The 23413-nt window shown below is 38.4% G+C and overlaps 2 protein-coding genes across 5 annotated transcripts in view; both read left to right on the forward strand.

Moving 5' to 3' along the window:
• The window catches only part of LOC106065771 (synaptic vesicular amine transporter-like), a 69579-nt gene extending 55590 nt beyond the window's left edge, over nucleotides 1-13989 (forward strand). For both annotated transcript variants that reach the window (XM_056018456.1, XM_056018455.1), the window contains 9 exons: nucleotides 1677-1778; nucleotides 2618-2713; nucleotides 3180-3258; nucleotides 3792-3843; nucleotides 6790-6853; nucleotides 7265-7384; nucleotides 7905-7950; nucleotides 8580-8667; nucleotides 9562-13989. In XM_056018456.1, coding sequence (XP_055874431.1) covers nucleotides 1677-1778; nucleotides 2618-2713; nucleotides 3180-3258; nucleotides 3792-3843; nucleotides 6790-6853; nucleotides 7265-7384; nucleotides 7905-7950; nucleotides 8580-8667; nucleotides 9562-9663 — 749 coding nt within the window. In that variant the 3' untranslated portion in view covers nucleotides 9664-13989. The remainder of the gene's footprint in view (nucleotides 1-1676; nucleotides 1779-2617; nucleotides 2714-3179; nucleotides 3259-3791; nucleotides 3844-6789; nucleotides 6854-7264; nucleotides 7385-7904; nucleotides 7951-8579; nucleotides 8668-9561) is intronic.
• Nucleotides 13990-20045: 6056 nt separating this feature from the next.
• LOC106061055 (SCO-spondin-like) overlaps nucleotides 20046-23413 on the forward strand; it is a 75857-nt gene continuing 72489 nt past the window's right edge. For all 3 annotated transcript variants that reach the window (XM_056018470.1, XM_056018471.1, XM_056018472.1), the window contains exon 1: nucleotides 20046-20217. In XM_056018470.1, coding sequence (XP_055874445.1) covers nucleotides 20126-20217 — 92 coding nt within the window. In that variant the 5' untranslated portion in view covers nucleotides 20046-20125. The remainder of the gene's footprint in view (nucleotides 20218-23413) is intronic.

Genomic DNA, 23413 nt, shown 5'->3' on the forward strand with positions numbered 1-23413 from the left:
GCAAGAGAGAGAGAAAGAGAGAGGGAGAGTCAAAGAGAGAATAGAAGTCTTCTATCCTGAAGGCTTTCTAAATTCAGTGATTTTACTTAAGGTGTTACTCTAGTCAAATGTGAATATTATATTCATTTGTTTTGAATCTCGCTGCTCTATTTTGTGTCTGTTCCAGTTTCTTAATGTTTTCTTGAGTTGAGGGGTCCCAAACAGAGGATGCATATTTTATTATTGGCCTAACCTAGGTTAAATAACATTTTAGTTTTATGTTCTTATTTGATTTATAGAAATTTCTTTTAATAAATCCTAATGCTTTGTTTGATTTTTTTGTAGTTTCATCAATATGTGGATTCCATGACAGTTTTTCATTTATTATAACACCTAGGTATTTTGCGTCTTTAGTCAGTGTTACTGGTTTGCCATGAATAAGATAAGTGGAATTAATTTGTTTTAGTTTTGTTTTACTCTTAATAACTGACATTTTTCTGGGTGGAAAGACATGCTCCAATTTGATTCCCATTTCTGTAATTCATCTAATTCTGTATCTTGTGTTGTTTTTATTTTATTATGCAATCGTCTGCAAAGAATCTGACTTTTGTTCCTGAACTAATGCAAATTGGTTAATCATTTATGTAAATTAAAAATAGTAGTGGACCTAAGACTGTTCCTTGAGATACTCCTGAGTTTACTGTTATTGGTGTTGATTTAGAGCCATTTATTATTACAGTTTGTTCTCTCCCTATCAGAAAATCTTTAATCCACTGGTGCAATGGACCATCAATGCCAAAATATTTTAATTTTTTAAGCAAACTATGGTGGTGAACTTTGTCAAAAGCCTTAGAAAAATCTAGTAAGATGGCATCTATTTGCTCACTATCATCTAAACCTTTTGAAAAATCATCAATTAGTCCTATTAGTTGTGTTTCACATGATCTATATTTCCTAAAGCCATGTTGGTATGGAGTTAGGACATTATGTTTGTCTAAGTGGTTTATGATGTTGCTACATATTATGTGTTCTAGGATTTTACACGTGATGCTGGTAAGTGATACTGGTCTGTAGTTTCCTGGGTCAGATTCTCCATATCTTCTTTCCAGTCCCTTTGTACTCTGCCCTGGTTAAGAGATACTTTACTTTGAAGCTGACGTTACTCTTCCAGATTTTCCACAGTCATCCACAGTACTCTGCTCTTTGTTTGCATATTTGATTTAGAAATGGGACTCTACACGTTCTCAAAGCAATGGCACACAAAGTTTTAGTTTTAGAGTAAGGACATTATGTTTGTCTAAGTGGTTTATGATGCTCCTACATATTATGTGTTCTAGGATTTTACATGTGATGCTGGTCTGTAGTTTCCTGGGTCAGATTCTCCATATCTTCTTTCCAGTTCCTTTGTACTCTGCCCTCGTTAAGAGATACTTTACTTTGAAGCTGACGTTACTCTTCCAGTACTCTGCTCTTTGTTTGCGTATTTGATTTAGAAATGGGACTCTAAACGTTCTCAAAGCAATGGCACACAAAAGTTTTAGTTATAAACGAATAATTTATCGATACTTCAGCATTCTGCACACCAGATATACCAAAGAGCTTGCTATTTATTTATTGGCCTCCATTTTTATTAGAATCTCCAATCAACAACACATGGATGTATCAATTCAAAACCTTTCTGAATTTGTTTCGCCCAGGCCTACAGCTTCTAGCCCTCCAGCCTTCAGTAAAACCAGAGTCCCAGGAAGGAACAGCCTTCAAGGAGCTGCTCCGTGACCCTTACATTCTGTTATGCGCAGGTAACTCGTGCTTTCTGTTTCATTTTATTACAAATATAACAATTTCATCTGCCTCTTTTTTTTTATGATACTGTTCAATGAATAAAGGTCTTTTCGAGCCCTGAGGACCTTGCCAGACGGCCATAAAGTTAAAAGTAGGGCAGAGGATGTGAAGGTCATCTGTTTCTGTGGCCTACGGTTACCCATCAGAGTTGGATGTTCTCAGAGGCGCCTATAGATCCAGAAATTAAAAACCATATTCGAACCATGCCCTTTACCGCTCAGCCACCGCGCTTCCTTTACAAAAATGTTAGTTTGCGTTATTTTAACAGTGGTCAGCGGGTCATCATGGGGCCCGTCCGCCGTTGTGATCCTGTTTCTAATCTCCACGTTTGTGATGCGGTCTTTGTAGGTGATACCTAGGATTCTTCCTATAGCATCTCGATTCTTTGCTAGGATCCTCCTCTCTAGTCCTGTAATTAGCGTCTAGGATTCGAAAGCATACAAGAAAGTAGCCATGACCAAAGAGCGCATTAGTCATTTAATATACATGTCCCAGCAAGATGTTATAAGACCTAAATATCTCTTCATGATACAATGTGTGTATGCCTATGAATTTTGGATAGGAGTCCTGAATGGCGATTGTTTACGTTAGGAATGAGATTGATAAAAGGTAAATAGCACTGTGAATAAATGAATTTAGGAAACAATGTTTCACAACATATAATGTATTCTTTGTAAAGTGTACTATGTCTAGACTCCAACAAATGTTTAATACTTGGTACCTAAAATTTCTTGAAAATGTTTCCTCTCTAAAAATGTATACGATCTATAATAGTGTCGGAACCTTGTCGTTTCAGGATCTATCACGTTTGGTAACATGGGCATAGCCATGATGGAACCGTCTCTACCCATCTGGATGTACAAGACCATGCACTCCTCTGAGTGGCAGCAAGGTGAGGATTAGTTGGCCAGTAGGTTTTGTCCTTTGTGGGACAACAAGGTGGGGAGTGATTTCTTTAATCCTCCAATGTATGTTTGCGTTTGATCACGTGATATTGCATTATTGAATGTAATTATATTGGTATAAAAGGTTCTGACAGAAATAGAAAAACAAATCAACGCTGTCATGTATTAACGCCTTAGCAGTCCCCTCGACGGTCCGATGTTTCGAGCACTACACAGCCATCCTGTTACTCAAGACAAGGCCCCAGTGGCAGCCTAAAGTTATAACTACTGCTCGTGGACCAGCTTGAAAACGCATTTGAAACATTTTTTGTAACAAGAAATCAGAATCTAAAATAACAAAGGGACATAACATTTTAATTCTTATCTAAACCATGGTTTGGTTCTCAACTCTTAGTACTTTAAAGAAATGTTTAGTGAATTTTCTTTATGGATTTATTTCACTGCATATTGTAGGAATCGCTTTTCTACCTGCCAGCATTTCCTACGCAATCGGCACAAACCTGTTTGGACCTCTGGCTCACAAGATGGGAAGGTAAGAACTTACCGTAGCTCATTGAAAGTGACAGATCGTCAAGATTTTTAATTATTGTATATTATATGTTTCACATTTGGTCAATCAAGGTATAATGCTAGAGCAAAGGAACATAACCCAACCATAGATAATTACGTTTAGTTTTTAAAGAAAAAGAACTAAGCTTAGGTATACAAATTTATGATAAAATTTCATCAACGTAGATATTTAAACCAAGGTTTCCCAAATATGGACTGATTGCGGACAAATAATTGTATTAATTACTTTAAAGGCTGCCTTTCAGTATTACGATTTATGTTTTGAATCCAAACTTTAAATAACTTCGTTGAACCTAACTTTTATAGATCTCAATAAGAAGACGATGTCTATTGCAAATGTAATTTACAATGAACCAGTGTGTATTTGTGTTGGATATGTATGTTCCAATTTATCAAGAGCCTCGCAATTATTTTTATGTAACAAAATGATGGTGTGTATTAGTGATAGTGTTATACAGACTGATTATGTTTGTTTTTCACTGTTTCTTTCTTTAGATGGCTGAGCGCAATGATTGGAATGTTGATCATCTCAATTTGTTGCTTTGCAGTAAGTCGATTGGCCTAATTAAAGTAATTGACATCCTTTATAGTCTTGTCTCTTCATTTGTTTCAATGAGGTTAGTACCGTTAGTTGGCCGTCAAGAGTTGTCTCGCTTTCAAAGGACGTCTATTGTTGTTCATCACATTGATATTCCATCTAGAAAATGTGACTCATGTTTGTGCTAAACTTGATCAGATTTTTTTCCAGTCTTCTCATTATTCTGAGGAATTGTTTGTTTGAAAAAATCGATGACTTTCACAACTTTTCATTGTACCGGTATCTTCTCCTGTTCTGTAAAAAAAAAAGACTGGATTTAGATTAAATAGAATTGTATTTTTATACACATCCTTCTTTAACTCCGCTGTTTATACTGAAACTTTCGGAGCAGGCAACGTTGAATTGCACTGTTCCCATCATATTTTGGTGGAAGGAGACAATTACATTCAGTAGCTTGGGTGGACAGCCTATTATCTGTAAAATTTTAAAGAAGCCATCTCTGCTGACTAGATGGAAGGCTTTTGTCAGGTCAATGAATTATACAAAGTATACAAAGGCATCCTTTGTTCTCTGCACTTTTCCTGAAGTTGGCGGATGGAGAAAATCATGGATCTCCCTTGAACGAAAGCAGCATTGTGATTCTGGATAGACCCGATCAGCGAGTTTTTGTAGCCCGGGAAGTATCACTCTAGCCCCAACCCTCTTTGAAATACTATTTTCACTGCTAATCCACAACGCGTTTGACAAATCCACCGAAGGCATCTATCTCCATTCCAGATTTGATGGCAAACTCCTAAATACTGCCAGACAGCAGCGGTAGTGGCACACTCACAAGAGGAACTTCAGTCACTAATGTCCCCGTTTCTCTCAGAACTGTAAAGAATATGGCTTGACTATTAGCACGAAGAAAACAAATGCTAAAGCACCACCTGCTATAGCACCACCTGTTATAGCACCTCCTGCTATAGCATCACCTGTTATAGCACCACCTGTTATAGCACCACCTGTTATAGCACCTCCTGCTATAGCATCACCTGTTATAGCACCACCTGTTATAGCACCTCCTGCTATAGCACCACCTGTTATAGCACCACCTGCTATATCTCCACCTGTTATAGCACCACCTGTTATAGCACCACCTGCTATAGCACCAACTGTTATAGCACCACCTGCTATAGCACCACCTGCTATATCTCCACCTGTTATAGCACCACCTGTTATAGCACCTCCTGCTATAGCACCACCTGCTATAGCTCCACCTGCTATAGCACCACCTGTTATAGCACCACCTGCTATAGCACCACCTGTTATAGCACCACCTGCTATAGCACCACCTGTTATAGCACCACCTGTTATAGCACCTCCTGTTATAGCACCACCTGTTATAGCACCACCTGTTATAGCACCTCCTGCTATAGCACCACCTGTTATAGCACCTCCTGCTATAGCACCACCTGCTATAGCACCACCTGTTATAGCACCACCTGCTATAGCACCACCTGTTATAGCACCACCTGTTATAGCACCACCTGCTATAGCACCACCTGCTATAGCTCCACCTGCTATAGCACCACCTGTTATAGCACCACCTGCTATAGCACCACCTGCTATAGCTCCACCTGCTATAGCACCACCTGTTATAGCACCACCTGCTATAGCACCACCTGTTATAGCACCACCTGCTATAGCACCACCTGTTATAGCACCACCTGTTATAGCACCACCTGCTATAGCACCACCTGTTATAGCACCACCTGTTATAGCACCACCCTCCATCCTCATAGACGATAACAAGCTGGATGCCGTAAATGAATTCTGCAATCTGGGGTCCACAATTCAAGATGACCTGTCTCTAGAAGAGGAGATAAACAAACGCGTTGGGAAGGCTGCCTCGACCTTCGCTAGACTCAGGTCAAGAGTTTGGGAAAACCAGAAGCCATATTTCTGTTGAATGTTTAAACCAGTACACGTATCAAATTATTCTATTCAGTTATTGTTGCATTGCATAAACTATTTTTGTGTGTGCATCTACAAAATGTGTAAATCTACCATCTGTCTATATCTGTCTATGTATCAGATGCTGTTCGTTTTTGTATTGTCTTTGTATCTAATATTGTTACAATCTTCTCAATCAGGCCTTCTGCAAACACTACTTAACAACATAACAGATGGCTGCCTGGTCGTGCGGTTTGCGCGCTGGACTGTCGTTCGGATTTATCGACGGTCGAGGGTTCAAACCCTGCCCGCTCCCATCCCCCGTCGTCCTGCGGGAGGTTTGGACTAGGAAGTAAACTATCTTCAACTCTGAAGGAACATCCCAAACATGTAAAACATTTTTACAAAACAAAACAGCACATCTAACACAAGAACTTGACAACAAGAGCTTCAAGTACCAATATGGCGGTTTAATTACAAATACATCGACAGCCAATTCAACACAATTGGCTACATCAAATTCAAATGCTTTGCTACACTACAGAACTGCCTAACTAAACATAACTAGTGTCTCTAGCTCGTACTGCTACATTGTCGAGGACTTACAAGGTACTACACAGTCCTTACTGCTTGCTGTTCTGGACTCGACTGTCTATTGTTACACACTGTCTCTCGACCGTGAAGGCTCTTGATCACATGACCACAACACAGGTCATACTTGCAGGTTATTAGCAGTACTGTCCCTTGTCTATCGACAGCCGTTGACCTGTGTGATTGGCCTGAATGGTGTGTATCAGTAGGCCGCACACACATTAACGCTTTTAGTCCGCCACTGGAGTTACAACAATATTTATGTCATTCATTTATGTCTATTGCTTTTTCTTCTTTGAATGAAAGAACCTGTACACCATATTTTTATGTACAATAATTATCAGACTAAGGACTAGCAACTGAACTGTTTAATTCCACCCAGATGTATTAGTTGTAGGCTAACTTAACTGTTTATTATTTACTCTACAGTTGCCATTTTCCAAGAACATTGGTCATCTGATAGCACCAAACTTTGGCATGGGTTTTGCGATAGGTAATATTTGATTATGGACCTTTGTCTATATAAATTATGTCCCATGTTGACTTAACACATCATGTAAAACAAGCAAAGATCGAGCTAGTTAACTACTATTGACGCAGGATATTCCAGAAAAAAGTTTTAATGTTATTTTTCTTTTAAAAGATCTGGTTTAGATTAAGCAATAAAATATTTCAAAATAGAAAAAGAGGAACAAACGATAGGGAGAAAGGGAGGGGAGATATATGGTAGCGTAGACAAAAAAACTAAGAAAAGTAACAAGCGGAAGAATGGGAGAAATTTGAAAATAAATAGAAAAACTAAATGTACTATTGAAATAGTAAATTTAATAAATGCTGTGTTATAGGGGCTAATGAAATGTTTTGCTATCAAATATAAAATCTGATTTTGCGATACCATGTTCAGGTATGGTCGATTCAGCAATGATGCCACATATGGGCTACCTGGTAGATCTACGTCACGTGTCTGTCTACGGGAGTGTCTACGCCATCGCTGACGTGGCTTTTTGCCTGGGCTTCGCCATCGGTAAGTCCCGAGCAGAAATGAACTCTGTGGTGTTTTGGTGGGTCCTTATCATTGCTGATGAGGCACTGCTTGCACAAGCATTTGGGATGAGCCTTACCATTGCTAAGTCAATATTGCTAATGTCATTTTTTTTGTCAAGGCTTCGACATTGCCAAGTCTGTCACTTTTTATCTCAACATATATAGGTTAGAAGACAAAATTTAGCTCCTATGATTTGGAAATTTTATTTAGCTCTTATGATTAGGAGATAAATTACGCATTTATAATTAGGAAATAAATTTAGCTCTTATGATTAGGAAATAAATTAAGCTCTTATGATTAGAAGATAGATTAAGCTTTTATTATTAGGACATAAATTTATATGATAGGGGAATAAATTTAGCTCTTACAATTAGGAAATAAATTAAGCTCTTATGATTAGGAAATAAATTTAGCTCTTATGATTAGGAAATAAATATAATTCTAAAGTATTAATAAAGTATATTAAAATAAAAAAATCTATAATTTGCATATTCATCAGGTCCTTCACTAAGTGGAACTATAGTGTCTAGTATAGGATTCCATTGGTAAGTGAATACTTTTGTTAGGTCTCACTCATACTGGCTTCACTATTTGCCGCCATGTTCACGTTTTTTTTTTTGTGGTAATATTTGGTTTGGCATTGGAGTTAAGTTTCACCGCCTTTTTTTAAAGTTATATCTTATCTTATCTTATCTTATCTTATAAAATACAGACGTTACTTCAAAATAAGAAGATGATTACGTCTTACGCGTCATGCATTTAGTCATGCATTTTAACCACTGGCCAAAATTCTGCCAAGTCAATGCTTTATTAACTCAATCTTTCTGTCTGTCTGTCTGTCTTGGTGAAAATCTTCTGCACGTTATTTCTACCTCTTCGATAAAACACAGGAATCAATAAAAGAAAAGCAATTAGTTAACCAATTAGTTGTCTTTAATTAATTTAGTTTTAAATGGGGGACTATACTAGGGTAACAGGACATAAGCCTTACAATGATGACAGATCTGGCAGCGATTTAAATCTGCTCACCCTCCCACCTACAAAGCGCACCCTGAATAACAAACATAGCCGGTGACCCATGATGATAATCACGTACAGTTCACTTATCATAAGTGATTTTTTTGTAAAATATTTTGTACATTGAACTTGATTTTATTCTGTTTATAATTCCCAGGATGCTTTGGATTATCGCAATAGTCAACTTGATTTACGCCCCTTTGTTATATTTCTTGAGGAATCCACCAGCCAGGGAAGAGAAAATGGTGAGAAAAAGAATAACAAAGACTTTGAATTCACGGAGAATGTACATTGTATATTTGTTGTTTCACAATTCATGTTAATTTATTCATACCTAATATACAAACTTAAACAGCAACATATAGTGACCCGAAAAAAAAAATTGTCCTAGATTAAAGAGAACGTATATTAAGATCATGCATTACTTCGTGCGAGATGAAAGCCCATGAGGGCTTGTATGTCTAAGGCTGGAAAAGGGACAAGCAAAGAAAACCGAGAACTATGAACAATTCTGAACAAAGTGCTTACATTTGTTGTTGTGATACCATAAAATTAGTTTTTTTTTTATGCAGAGTATCTTTTGGAAAGTGAATTTTTAAAAATTTCATAGTTCATACGAGAGATTAAATGAAGGCTAGAGGAACCTGATTTTTCTGTGATATTTAAACACATGTAAGATTTATACGGACAATCACGTGTGTAATACGGGGTAAATGGAGAACCAAAGGAACAAGTTTTACACTTTAAAAAAATTTTTACAGACAAAAAATAAAAAGATGAATGTTAAAAAATATATAGATAATACTTGTAAAGAAAAAACAAAACTTATTTTGAGTAATAATTGCATCAATTATTTTGAATCAATCGTGTAATAATGTTTTAATAGATCTAGATAAACAATAATAAATCTGTGCAATTTGAAAAACATTTTGTCGCGGATGAATGTGTGTATGTATGTATAATCTATTTTTACAATCTGCGCGAATGACCGGAAGTGTGTTTTGTTGATCAGCGTGTGTGATATGCAGTAAAGCTGATTAAAGTTTATGTGTTTGAAAAAAAAAAACAACCAATATTGCAGGTAGAATTTTTCATTCATTTCACTTTGTATTTAATTATTTGATTATGTCCCTTGACAGAGTTTGATTATGAGTGAACAATGTCCAGTCAAATACGTGACGTACAATCAGAGTGGACAGAGTCCACAGTCTGAGGAAGAGTACGATTACTACGAACAGTGAGGAACCCCCACAAAGCCTCCCGACAAGTGAAGAAACCTGGCCTTAAGATTGCTCCCTTCACAAACTGAGCCGTAGACCAGGCGAAACCCCGAAACCAGGCCTCAGTGTGCAACGCTCATACGCCCAGCACAAACTGGACAGTCCGTTGTAATTCCAGAGATAGTAAACATTTCTTTGTGTTTGATTTCTTCATAAACTCAACAAATGCTATTTGACATCTCTGTGTTCACACAGTCATATTAGGTAGAGTTACTGCCCTTAGTTTAGTGTAGTATAGTCTAGAAAGTTTGCTGGACTTCAGTTGTATCAAACAAGCAATACAATCAATCAACATTTTTCCATGATCAACAGTCTTTCTATTGTACTTTCTTTTTTTTTTTTTTTTGATGCACACACTTCCACATCCTAACACTTCCACATCCTCGTACAGCTCTCTCTTACAACACATCTTCTATTTCTCCATCACACATCTTCTGTCCCATTAAATCACACATCTTTTGTTCCATTAAATCACACATATTTTGTTCCATTAAATCATACATCTTTTGTTTCATTAAATCACACATATTTTGTTCCATTAAATCACACATCTTTTGTTCCATTAAATCACACATCTTTTGTTCCATTAAATCATACATCTTTTGTTCCATTAAATCACACCTTTTCTTCCATTAAATCATAAATCTTTTGTTCCATTAAATCACACACCTTTTGTTCCATTAAATCACACATCTTTTGTTCCATTAAATCACACACCTTTTGTTCCATTAAATCACACATCTTTTGTTCCATTAAATCATACATATTTTGTTTCATTAAATCACACACCTTTTGTTCCATTAAATCACACATCTTTTGTTCCATTAAATCACACATCTTTTGTTCCATTAAATCACACACCTTTTGTTCCATTAAATCACACATCTTTTGTTCCATTAAATCACACATCTTTTGTTCCATTAAATCATACATCTTTTGTTCCATTAAATCACACCTTTTCTTCCATTAAATCATAAATCTTTTGTTCCATTAAATCACACACCTTTTGTTCCATTAAATCACACATCTTTTGTTCCATTAAATCACACACCTTTTGTTCCATTAAATCACACATCTTTTGTTCCATTAAATCATACATATTTTGTTTCATTAAATCACACACCTTTTGTTCCATTAAATCACACATCTTTTGTTCCATTAAATCACACATCTTTTGTTCCATTAAATCACACACCTTTTGTTCCATTAAATCACACATATTTTGTTTCATTAAATCACGCACCTTTTGTTCCATTAAATCACACATCTTTTGTTCCATTAAATCACACATATTTTGTTCCATTAAATCATACATATTTTGTTTCATTAAATCACACACCTTTTGTTTCATTAAATCACACATCTTTTGTTCCATTAAATCACACATCTTTTGTTCCATTAAATCACACATCTTTTGTTCCATTAAATCACACATCTTTTGTTCCATTCAATCACACATCTTTTGTTCCATTAAATCACACATCTTTTGTTCCATTAAATCACACATCTTTTGTTCCATTCAATCACACATCTTTTGTTCCATTAAATCACACATCTTTTGTTCCATTAAATCACACATCTTTTGTTCCATTAAATCACACATCTTTGTTTCCATTAAATCACACATCTTTTGTTCCATTAAATCACACATCTTCTGTCTAAATTAATCACACATCTTCTGTTTCATTCAATCACACATCTTCTGTCTAAATTAATCACACATCTTCAGACTCTCTTTCACTCATCTTTATTCTGTCTCTCTCGATCACACATCTTCAGACTCTCTTTCACTCATCTTTATTCTGTCTCTCTCGATCACACATCTTCAGACTCTCTTTCACTCATCTTTATTCTGTCTCTCTCGATCACACATCTTCAGACTCTCTTTCACTCATCTTTATTCTGTCTCTCTCGATCACACATCTTCTGTGTCTCTCCTTCAATTCTTCTCCTGAAGTTTTTTGTTTTATTCTCCCCAATAATTTTATATCAATAAAAGAAAAATCGAAGATAGAGTGCTTGTGAGTGTACCAAACATTCATCTATCATGTGGAGTGACTGATTATTGAAAGCTTATGAAGTGTTCATATGTTATGAGTTATCGAAATTATCAACAGGTAAAAATGTCATTTGATAAGCTATTTACCGTTGTTTTATTTCTGTAAAATTGTGAATGATTAGTGGAGATAAAGCCTAACATAGATTTAGTCCATTTTCGTCCCTAAATGTATTAAAAATTGACGGGAGGCTATGACTAGAGAAAAAAATTGATTTTTTAAAAGTTAATTGTTATGAAAATGACTGAGCTGAGGATTTCTGACTGAATTGAGAAAGAGACTGACTTTAAAAGTCTGATTGATTTGAAAATGGCTAATTCAATGTTTGATGACTTACTGTTTTAATTTCGTTTATCTGTTTTGAAGACGGCTGTCTGATAGATTACTGCGTGTGACCGACTGTTCAAAGATTGCCTGTTTTAAAGATAACTTACTTCTGTATTGAAGACGACTGTCTGATAGCTATCTGCGTGTGACTGACTGTTCAAAGATTGCCTGTTTTAGAGATAACTTACTTCTGTATTGAAGACGACTGTCTGATAGCTATCTGCGTGTGACTGACTGCTCAAGGATTGCCTGTTTTAGAGATAACTTACTTCTGTATTGAAGACGACTGTCTGATAGCTATCTGCGTGTGACTGACTGTTCAAAGATTGCCTGTTTTAGAGATAACTTACTTCTGTATTGAAGACGACTGTCTGATAGCTATCTGCGTGTGACTGACTGCTCAAGGATTGCCTGTTTTAGAGATAACTTACTTCTGTATTGAAGACGACTGTCTGATAGCTATCTGGGTGTGACTGACTGTTCAAAGATTGCCTGTTTTAAAGATAACTTACTTCTGTTTTGAAGACGACTGTCTGATAGCTATCTGCGTGTGACTGACTGTTCAAATGTTGCCTGTTTTAAAGATAACTTACTTCTGTTTTGAAGATGACTGACTTAATAGCAAAACCAATAAATGACTTTATGCAAATCAAAATTGTATGCAGCAGTGTTATGTAGGCGTTTTTCTGTGTGTGTGTTTTGTGTGTGAATGTGTATATCTTTGAGTGAAATTAGGGAATGATTTGTAATTATTATTGATTTATTTTACCTTTTTTTTTTTTTACAATAACTAGCCTAATGCTAACCCTAAGACAATAACTATAGACAGTATCTTAATACGCACTAACCTTCCACGGTGAACTGTCTGGTAAAAAAAAATCCATGTCCTTTTTTTATTCTAAAATTTAATATTATTTCAATAAAAAACAGAGAAAAAAGATTCCTTGTAAGTGTACCAACCATTATAACTGTCAATAACCTCGAAAAAAGGCTTTCTATAGTATATAGGAGATATGTCAAAGCCATGAAACAAGACTTTATATAGTTCTTGTTGATGGTCGTTGACTTTTAGCACCAAACTGCTGGTAGACAACTAAACCGCCGTATTCGTATTGTATTTTAACTTGTAAAATTTGCAATAACTTAAATCGCTTACATAACTTCTTTGTGAACAATACTAATTATAGCTTTTAATTTGAGATAAAATTAAATAAATGAAGTAGACTATAGTGATAATATAAAATGGTAGTCTGAACAAAATCTAACTCATTGCAAAAACACGTCTTTTCACTCTGGCGTTCTGGAGTCGTCTGCCCTATCTAAGACAGCGGACGACATTGCCAACTATCTTGCATCATTCACAACCAATCGCTAACTTCTTCCCATCGTCACCATAGAAACACACACACACACACACACAATCTATTACAATATTAGACGGGAGACTTCCTTTTCATATGAAGTCCATATGTGTTTCTTTTGTAGAGTCACTAGTTTAAACAAATATAGATATAATGTTGAGAAGATGATGTATGCTAGCTCAAGATGTTTGAGAATATGTGTGTGTGCGCGCGCGCGCGTGTGTGTGTGTGTGCGTGCGCGTGTGTGTGTGTGTGTGTTTGTGTGCGCATGTGTTTGTGTGTGTGTGTGTGTGAATGAGAAAGCGAGTAAGAAATATTCTGAGCAGTAAATGAGAAGCACTTGTACATCAACTTGACATTTCGAAAAGAATTTTCATCTTAATACATCCACATGTCATTCAAATGGCATTCAAATGACAACTGTTTTCATTATTGTACATCATGACATCTATTTCAATGCCAACTGTTGTGTATCTAGAACTTTAGTTCCGCCCTTTGGTTTCATTCATATCATTTATTAAAAGTGTGTTGATACAATTTTATATCTGGTTTACGTTATTTTGTCTGTCATCTTGTCTGTCTTAGAGGTTACGTTTTCGTGTCGTATTCATTTATGGTTTGTGTTTTGGTGCGTTTCAGAAAGTGTGTGTTTACGCGAGAGAGACAGAGAGAGAGTGTGTGTGTGTGTACACAGTACAACACGGTGACCAGCTTAGTACGAGGTGATGGTGTTGCCTTAAGTACTGTAAGTGACCAGCTTAAGTACGAGGTGGTGGTGTTGCCTTAAGTACTGTAAGTGACCAGCTTAGTACGAGGTGATGGTGTTGCCTTAAGTACTGTAAGTGACCAGCTTAGTACGAGGTGATGGTGTTGCCTTAAGTACTGTGAGTGACCAGCTTAAGTACGAGGTGGTGGTGTTGCCTTAAGTACTGTAAGTGACCAGCTTAGGTACGAGGTGGTGGCGTTGCCTTAAGTACTGTAAGTGACCAGCTTAAGTACGAGGTGGTGGTGTTGCCTTAAGTACTGTAAGTGACCAGCTTAGGTACGAGGTGGTGGTGTTGCCTTAAGTACTGTAAGTGACCAGCTTAAGTACGAGGTGATGGTGTTGCCTTAAGTACTGTAAGTGACTCTGCTGGGCCCAAATTGTCCTAATCCATCCTAATGTAAGTCGAACGAGCCCTGGCATGAGGCCTATAACATTTTCGCCAACGGCTTTAGAGGCGCACGATTTTATTAGCGTGATGAGGCACGATAGGGCCCCAAAATATGACACTGGCCCAGGGCCCCGCGCACTGCTAAGGCCGCCTCTGGTTTCAAGGATCTAGTGTTAACCAAAAATTTACTGTTTAGCTATTCATCATTGAAAATTAATAAACGTGGGTACGTGAGAGAGAAAAAAAAAAGTGCTTTACACAAAAGCAAAAACAAAGCCTAAAGTTTGGATCAGTCGTGTAATTAAATTTGTAACAGATCTATAGAACAAATGTGCGATTACAAATTGTTTTGTTTTGATTAAATGATTTTAGGTTTCTCAATGCGCTATGTTATTACGTGTCTGGACAGTTGGGGGGGGGGGGACATATGGTGAATGTTACCGTGATCACTTACGTATTCGAACTAAGGGTTCAAGCCTCCTCAAGAGAACTAATTCAACTTAAACCACCACATTTCAAGTACGATTTCTTTCCCTTGTTCGAGATGACCAACAAAATAATTTATTACCAATAGTTAATCCGCTAATTGGTGTGTTTGTTTTTTTCTGTATTGACTATGGTTTTGTCAGGTACAAGAAATAATTTAGATTTTTGTTTCTAAAATTTTGCTTATTAAATAATCTTATATTTTTTTTGTAAAATAATTACATAACATTTAATTGACAAGGACTCTCGTTCTTTCGTGTATTCAACATGTTTTAAGATATTGGCATTTTTTGTAATCAGTAGATTTTTATTAAAGCTTTCAAAAAAGGTGAAAGGGCCTCCACACAATCTCTTCCCTGGGGCTTCCGCATACTTAAATCCGGCCCTTATTAAACCCAACCTGTTCTATCTGTTTAACTGCACCAACAAACATTTTCAAAGGTTTTAAATACCTTGAAAAAAAAAACATAACTAGTGAATTATTATTTACAGTTTGTAACACCACTTCCGAGAGAGTTAGTCTCCCTTTATTACACTGTGTATAATCATATTTTTCATCCGAAAGGGAGAATACATATTTGAATAGTGAATATATCTTATTTATCCAGGAAATAGTAGTTGTTAATAAAGTATACTATTTTAATATTATTTTAATTTATGCTTCTGTTATTTCTTTTTAGTCACAACTAGTTCTTGTGTCCCGAACGGTTCAATGTAAAAAATGTTTGTTTGTTTGTAAAATGTTTTACTTATTTCGGATGTTCCTTCAGAGTTGAGATAATTACTTCCTAGTCCAAACCTCCCGCAGGACGGCGGGGGATGGTAGCGGACAGGGTTTGAACCCGGGACCATCGATAAGTCCGAACGACAGTCCTGCGTGCAAACCGCACGACCAGGCAGCCATCCAATAGACTAAGGCAGTGTTTCCCAAATTGTATTCCGCGGAACCCTAGTGTTCCGCGAGACCTGAATAGATGTTTCTCGAACTATTAGAATAATTAGCTAATAGGCAACCACGCAAATTAATCTCTTTCCAAAAATTAATAAGCAAAGTTTTCCACTAAATATTCTGAATGTGCGAAGTGTTCCGTTAAAAAGTTTGGGAACCACTGGACTAGGTGATAGGAAGATTCAGTCGACATTTTTTTCTTTTGAAGCTGTAAAAATATATTAAAGTACAACATGATTACCTCAAAGTCAACACTTTTTTTTTGGTCCTTTGAATTTGTACATGAAAAAGTTTCTTTCTCCCTGGCTGCCTGGTCGTGCGGTTTGCGCGCTGGACTGTCGTTCGGATTTATCGATGGTCGAAGGTTCAAATCCTGCCCGCTCCCATCCCCCGTCGTCCTGCGGGAGGTTTGGACTAGGAAGTAATTATCTTCAACTCTGAAGGAACATCCGAAACATGTAAAACATTTTACAAACAAACAAAACAAAACATTCTTCAATAGAAAAGATCTGAAGACGAGGGAGACAACTATCTAGACTTCACTGAAGTGAACGTGAAATTGTGTTGCATTAATTGTCTAACATTAATTGTCTGTTGTCCCATTTGTGTTGGCGATGCTTATGACCGTAAATTCAATACATTGTTTTATCATCAGTGAATTGTATTACTTTTGGAATTTGGCACTTCAGGCCCCAAGCATTAAATGAAGTCGTTTCATTGACTACTTAGGATATTTAAGATCAGATAACTTTTATTGATCCAATCAAATGGAAATTCGGTTTGACTACAGTTGACAACCCTCAGCGTAACTCCTGTACAATAACAATATAGATGCACGATATAGATGCACATACGGACGACATTCACACACGAAAAACACATACACACTCATAACCAGCGCTTTATAAATAGACTTCTATGAATTCTCGATGACAGAATGTTTATTTTAATGTCATCCAGGGTCTATTATTACTGTTTGTTTTAATTTTCTTCTTTGGTACAATCATGTTTTTACAGAACTGGATGTACGAATTAACAGTTGTGGTAAGTTCATCTGTCTGGGCAGTTGTTTACAAACATGTCCCAATCTGTTTGCTCCAGACAACTTTGTAGCTGTAAAACAGCGTCGTCAGACCATGACTGGATGGACTGTACTTCGGGTTTTGTTGTTTTTAAAACCGATTTGTACACGGGTGTAAGTGTGGCCCGACTCTCCGAGGGGAAATAACGATCGAGATGTGTAGGCCATTTTTATGTTGCTAGAACACATGTCCAAGGTTTTATCGTGCCTTGTGGGACAATTAACATATTGAGGGTTAGGGGTTTCATACTGTCTTTGTGAGTCTGTAAGTTCTTATTCTTGCTTTGGCTTGACTTGGCTCCTTAGAGGTTTACTTGATTACTGACACTTATTTATTATTAATAAACTTCAACTCCATGAATAACATAATACTTTCCACGCAATAACAATGATGCTTTAATACTTTAATAATATCCAATAGAGCACAAATAATGCACAATAAATGTTAATATTAATAAACAACCACCAGTCCAGGAAGCAATTATGCAACCTTAGCATGGAAAAATAAAAGGGGGGGGGGAAGGAGTGACAATAAAGTACCTTGTCCCTGTCGCACGTTTTGCTCACAACGCCTCTGCTCCAGGAGCTGAGAATATAAATGTGGGATCACGAGAGCTCTACATTATATCAAATAGTGTACGAAACAAATATACATTTATTATTCATAAAATATGAAACTGAATTTAAATAACTTGGGCTTAATAGATAAACACTAGAACTAGAATATCTTTCATGTCTAGTAGCTGGACAACTTCAAGGATATGTAACCCCAGCACTCTAGTCCCATAATTATTATTTTGCAATTTTTAGATACATAATCAGGGCGGACTGGGTGTCAAAATCGGCTCGGGCGTTTCTAAACAATCCGGCCCACAAATTGTCTGCCACATGATGGGCGTCATATCATACCTGTTCTCATAAGTATTTTGTGAAGTTTCATAATGTATCGAAAGTAGTTAGTAAATGAATAGTTTATTGATGATTTTGAAACTGATAAGCGCTATTTCTAAAGGAATAAAGTGTAACACTTGGAATGGGGAATCTCTTATTGTGAAAAAATTCACATTTACATTCAAGACATTTGAAGCTTCTCCATCAACGAACACATTGTTTAAGAGTCACTTTCACTCCTTGACATTTTCTCAGGCTTCAATTTACAAATATAAACCTTAATCCTCCATTATTTAACTGCCCATCTCATATGGTCACGGGGGCACGTTGGCTGAGAGGTTATGCGCTTCCAAATCTGGGATCCTGGGTTCAAATCTCGGTTAAGATGATTTTGAATTTCGGGATTTCTAGGGCTCCCCTGAGTCCACCTAACTCTTCTTCATCTTCTTCTAGCCAGCTTTATTGCTGCTGAGCTGTGATCTCTTTTGCAGACTGTGCCAAGAAAAAAAGTGTGCTGTTTTCTTCAGTTGTTCAGCACTGTTGGTTATGTTGGGCTGGAGTGGAAGTAGGGTCTGCCTAAGGTGGATTAGGGAGGGGCATTCAAAGAGGATATGGTAAATGGTTTCAAAGATGTGGGCGCGGTGTCTGTAAAGGGGGAGTTGTGTGGAGTTTTATTTGTTCTGATAGTAATTTAATAGTGGTGTGTGTCCTGTTCTTAGTTGGAAAACTGTAGATTGTTCTTTGCGGGGGAGGAAGTTAATACTGTCCAGTTTGGTAGGCGTAGTCATGTCTATGTACATGGCGCTGCCTGTGTTTCCTGATGCCCATTGGTTGAGCCAGCTAACTCTAACGGGTACCTGGCTTTAGTTGAGAAAAGTAAAGGCGGTCGCTTGTCGTGCTGGCCACGTGATTCCCTGTTCGTAAACAATTGGCTAAGAAAGGTCGCAAGGTCTGAAATAGAACTTTACTTTACTCACATATTATGCTTTCTTAATAACTTGGAAACCTAGTTGGACTGCAACTTAGAGCTCGCTACACACACACACGCACGCACGCACGCACGCACGCACACACACACACACACACACACGCACGTACACACACACACACACACAACAGATCATGTTCGCTTGTTTTTAATATCCTTACGTTCAGAAAAAACAAATGCTGTCAAGATTATCTCATATTTTAGCAAAGCCTCTTTGTATTTCGACTTAAGTCAATAACTTTGTCGTCACGTCTTGAGTGTTTCTTATGGCGTTAAGCCTTTTCATTCGTATATGCGGTCATGATAACGTTGGCGAATCTCTTGTACTTGCGAGAAAACATTAATAATTTTACTTTTTTTTTTTGGCACAGGATTCCAGCAATGGTTGCTTCATATTTTATTTCGTACTGTTTTCTGCTCCTTCTTTTTCGATTCTTTTGCAATTTGATTCCAATCAGCACATTCCTACACTGTTCAAGATAATACTTGTGATTTGTGAAAGACTTCGTAGCGGGGTCAACACGAGATCACGGAACAACTCCACCAAACCAATAAGAATTCGTATGTGACTGGACATGTCATCAATAGGAGTAGGAACGCTGTTGTTGGTCCCTTTATAAATTCATCAAATTATATTTACACTGTCGATCTCTATAAGAAATAAAGGCCTTAACTTTTTCTTTTTTTATCGTTCAGTGACGTCTACTAGAAGCACCATATAAGATGAAAGATATTTACGACAGTGCTTTAGATTAGTATTAGACTTAAAAAGTGTAAAAAGTATTTTTCATTCCATTAGCTCAAAGTGTTGCTTTTAAAGAGAATAATATAAGTTACTGGTATTCATGTAACCCTTTCGGCGGCCCTACCTGCCCAATGGGGTACCGGCCCACCGGGCATTTACCCGAATGCCCATTTATCCAGTCCGCCCCTGCATACAGCCTTAAGTTAATTAAAAGAGATTTGCGTGAAAGTCGATACTTGCACTTCAGAGTGTGTTAAGTCTAACAGCTGTTTAAGTGTGCTGTATCACATTACTTAATTAGCCACCACTTACCTTTTCAACAAAACAATGGTGATGTCTTTACCAGTGAAGACAGCTTAAGGGCACCATCTCAAACACCTAGCTATGATATGCTTCAGAAGAATTCATAGAATATGGCTATTAGGACTCTACGTCATCTTGATCGGCTTTATGAGTATCCGGCCTTCACTGGCAAGGTAAGGCGCCCAGGGTTCAAACCTTGCGTTAAATTATCATTCTCAGTAACTCAACCAAAGAGAATCCAGGTATAATGAAAAGAGTTTACAATGAACTCTTTATATTGGATAAAATTATAAAGTACAGGTTAAGAAAGGTTTCTAAGAATATAATTTTTTTACTTTGACAAAATGTTTCTTGCTAGTTGTAAGCAATGAATAGATGTACATGCACCTGGTCATTGGTTTAAATAGGAAATCGATGTCAGATGTCATTCAGAGCTATAGGCAGATATAATTTAATGTTTCCTGACACCATGGTATATCGCTGACATCATTGTATGTCACTGACATCAATGCATGTCGCTGACATCAATGTATGTCGCTGACATCAATGTATGTCGCTGACACCATTGTATGTCACTGACACCATTGTATGTCCCTGACACCATTGTATGTCGCTGACACCATTGTATGCCACTGACACCATTGTATGTCGCTGACACCATTGTATGTCGCTGACACCATTGTATGTACTGACACCATTGTATGTCACTGACACCATTGTATGTCACTGACACCATTGTATGTCACTGACACCATTGTATGTCACTGACACCATTGTTTGTCCCTGACACCATTGTATGTCACTGGCACCATTGTATGTCACTGACACCATTGTATGTCACTGACACCATTGTATGTCACTGACACCATTGTATGTCACTGACACCATTGTATGTCACTGACACCACTATATGTCACTGACACCAATGTATGCCACTGACACCATGTATGTCGCTGACACCATTGTATGTCACTGGCACCATTGTATGTCGCTGACACCATTGTATGTCGCTGACACCATTGTATGCCACTGACACCATTGTATGTCACTGACACCATTGTATGTCACTGACACCATTGTATGTCGCTGGCACCATTGTATGTCCCTGACACCATTGTATGTCACTGACACCATTGTATATCGATGACACCATTGTATGTCACTGGCACCATTGTATGTCACTGACACCATTGTATGATAACAAGGCGTGGGGGGAAGTAACAGGTAGTTCATCTCCTCAGATGAAACAGAGAAAGTGGTATCGGACAGATGGCTTACCGATGCAGCATGTGCACGGGGAGGGGGGTTTGATCCTTAGTGGTGGTTCTATACTTTTACAGAGGTAGAGGTGATGTTGGAATGTAGGAAAGTATTGTTACGAATCTCACTATCCAGGCTCTCTGCAAACTGCACCATACACCACCAACTTAAAGAACTTGACAAGTCAGGGCTCCAAAATAACGTAAAGGTTTAATGTCCATAAATAACAGCCAATACTGTACAATTGGCAGCACGTAGAACAGGACAAATAGCTCTGCGATAACAAATATCTCTCCGATAACACCGTTCCGCCGTATCAAGTCTTGCACTGGCCTCTCCGTCTCGTTCCGGGCTTGCACTGGGTTCAACAGTTCGGGACTGACTTCACACACTTGGGCTCGTTGTGTCGGACTCGATCACAGACCAAGATCAAGACGCCGTTCGTCTCAACTGTACTTGATAGTACTCCGCACTGAACCGTCGTAATGTTCCGTACAGGACCACACCGTTGAACTGTGCTGTAGTCGACCGTGTTCTGAACTCCTGTCGTAAACCCGCTTTCTGAACCTTGCTGTATTGAGCCCCTTTTCTCGACTGTCTTGACTGCGCAACCTCCGCTCTTATATAGGGTCCCTACTGGCCTTCTCGAACCGGACAGAACGCCCCTCGACGTTTCTAGGTGGTCAGATGACTATAACTCTCGTGACGCTCCTGAGCTCTGTTCACGTCGGCGATCCTTCCCGAACTGTCCTGTTGATACTCGACTCGGTTGACCATCGTAGCTCGTCACGGTTGACCGCTCGTCTAGCGCTGGCCTGGGGCGAATTGCGTCGGCTGACTACACTCACACCACTACCCCTCTCTGTGCCACCACCAAGTTTATAACACTGCCCCCTCCTTAGATCTGTCCGTCCCGGACAGAATCAAACTCGCCATGAAACGGGTGGAGTCGATTGATGTGGACGACCTTCCGCTTGGACCGGTGGCTTCCTTGTATCCGGCAAACGTCATCTGTGATCCTTTTAACTACATGGTAAGGGCCTTCCCAATCTCTTTGATGCTTATAGGACCTTCCGTTTCTTCTCCGGGGGTTGTATAGCCAGACCAAGTCGTTCTTACGGAACCTCGAGGCAATGACCCTATCGTCCTTCCTTGCATTCATTTGGTCACTGCTGCTGTTGATGTTTTTGCGGGCTAAATTATGAGCTTCCTTCCTTCGGAAAGTGGGGGCTACATTTTCATCTTTTCGCTGAGCATCTTGGCTTTTCTCGTCTGACCGCTGCTCGGGAGCTTGCACCTCAAGACGACGACAATCGATGATCACCCCCGTTTCTTCAGCCTTCCTGCAGGGTCTGGATACTTTCTCAGATCTGTGTTGGTTCACTTCTTGTCGAAAAGACCTTTTTGCACAGTTTCTTTGTAGGTGGTCAAACCCACCACAGTTCCAGCATCGTTTTCTCACTCCGCGTCGACCTTGTGATATCCGCATGGTTCTACATTTTTCTAGGGCCTCGTTCGTTTTTCTCAGTTCCTTGCGACCTTTATCTTTAACCTCCAGCCTCTGGTTTTGGTAAATGTTCTCGGACTCGTCTTTAGCAGCTTGGTATAAGAGAGCGTACACAAGGGCTTCACTGGCTTTGTGCTTGCCACTAACTCTGATGGCCTTCTTCAGTTCGGGGTCTTGAAGTGCGTCGGCAAACGCATCAGTAATGATTGTTTCCAGGAGGTCTTGCGTGGCTGTTGGGTAAGCCAAATGGGCGAGGCGTGCAATGTCTGCCTCCAATTCCCGTAGGGTTTCATTTGATTGCTGTCGTCGGGTCTTCAATTTGACTCGATACAATTCTGGCAGATGCTCGTCACCGTACCGGAGCTCCATCGTCTTGACGAGAGCCGCGTAGTCTTGTGGGTTTGGAATGGACTGCAGCAGTTCGGAGGCCTTTCCTCTTAGGGACAATATAAGGGCTGTTGCTTTCTCCTCATCGCTGTTCCATTGGTTGACTTTGGACGCGGCGTCAAATTGTAGCTTGTAGACGGACCAGGACACGGATCCATCAAACACAGGAGGCTTTACCTTCATGGAAACGTCGGGTACGATCGACATCACATTTG

This window comes from Biomphalaria glabrata, chromosome 1 (genome assembly GCF_947242115.1).
Source record: "Biomphalaria glabrata chromosome 1, xgBioGlab47.1, whole genome shotgun sequence".
NCBI classification, from domain to species: Eukaryota; Metazoa; Mollusca; class Gastropoda; family Planorbidae; genus Biomphalaria; species Biomphalaria glabrata.